This window comes from Morone saxatilis, unplaced genomic scaffold (genome assembly GCF_004916995.1).
Source record: "Morone saxatilis isolate NCDOM2014 unplaced genomic scaffold, NCSU_SB_2.0 Contig22, whole genome shotgun sequence".
NCBI classification, from domain to species: Eukaryota; Metazoa; Chordata; class Actinopteri; family Moronidae; genus Morone; species Morone saxatilis.
In genome coordinates, this window is record NW_023339785.1 from 3,700,749 (window position 1) to 3,701,400 (window position 652).

Here is a 652-nt window from a genome sequence, read left to right on the forward strand (position 1 = left end):
AGTGGAGGACACATTTTTCATGCTAATAATTTTGTTTTCCATTTTCTTTTCTAAAATTGTTCTGTTATCTGATAGAATACACTTAAAAGTCATTGTATTGGTATTACAATCTTTTTTATAAGAATATGTAAACAGGAAAGTCATTACAGTGTAATTCACACACTGTTCATAACAAAAACCTTGAGAGGCAGATGAGGGACCAGGATGACAATGGTTTGTATAGCAGAGCAGCTGGGAAAGTGAAATGTGAAGGCGGGACACGTGCATAGGAGTACAGAGAGATAAGAGTTCATTGTGAATGCTGGAAAGTAAGAACAATGTGTTCACTTACTGCCTCTTCAGTCCCGTTCATACACGGCTTCCAGACCAGCGAGTCGTTACTGAACTGCACCTTGTAGGTGTGCACCACGTCCCAACTGTGTGGGAACAAGACACATGTAGTTCTATAGTAAGAACCTGCAACAGACTTTGAGTCAAGAACCCCCCCATTAGAGAAAAAAGATTATGTATGTATTTAAATTGTTATTATGTCTATATCAGATGAACAGCAGTAGAGTATTTGAAGCCATTTCTTCATGTAAGTATTTTACCATTATAAGAATTTCACTTTAAATAAGTGGAGTGAGAAATACACTAGAAGGATGTTTTCACA

At 37.0% G+C, this 652-nt stretch overlaps 1 protein-coding gene across 2 annotated transcripts in view; it reads right to left on the reverse strand.

Moving 5' to 3' along the window:
* The window catches only part of LOC118333548 (probable carboxypeptidase X1), a 30,384-nt gene that overhangs the window by 20,631 nt on the left and 9,101 nt on the right, over positions 1-652 (reverse strand). For both annotated transcript variants that reach the window (XM_035669249.1, XM_035669248.1), the window contains one exon: positions 332-416. In XM_035669249.1, coding sequence (XP_035525142.1) covers positions 332-416 — 85 coding nt within the window. The remainder of the gene's footprint in view (positions 1-331; positions 417-652) is intronic.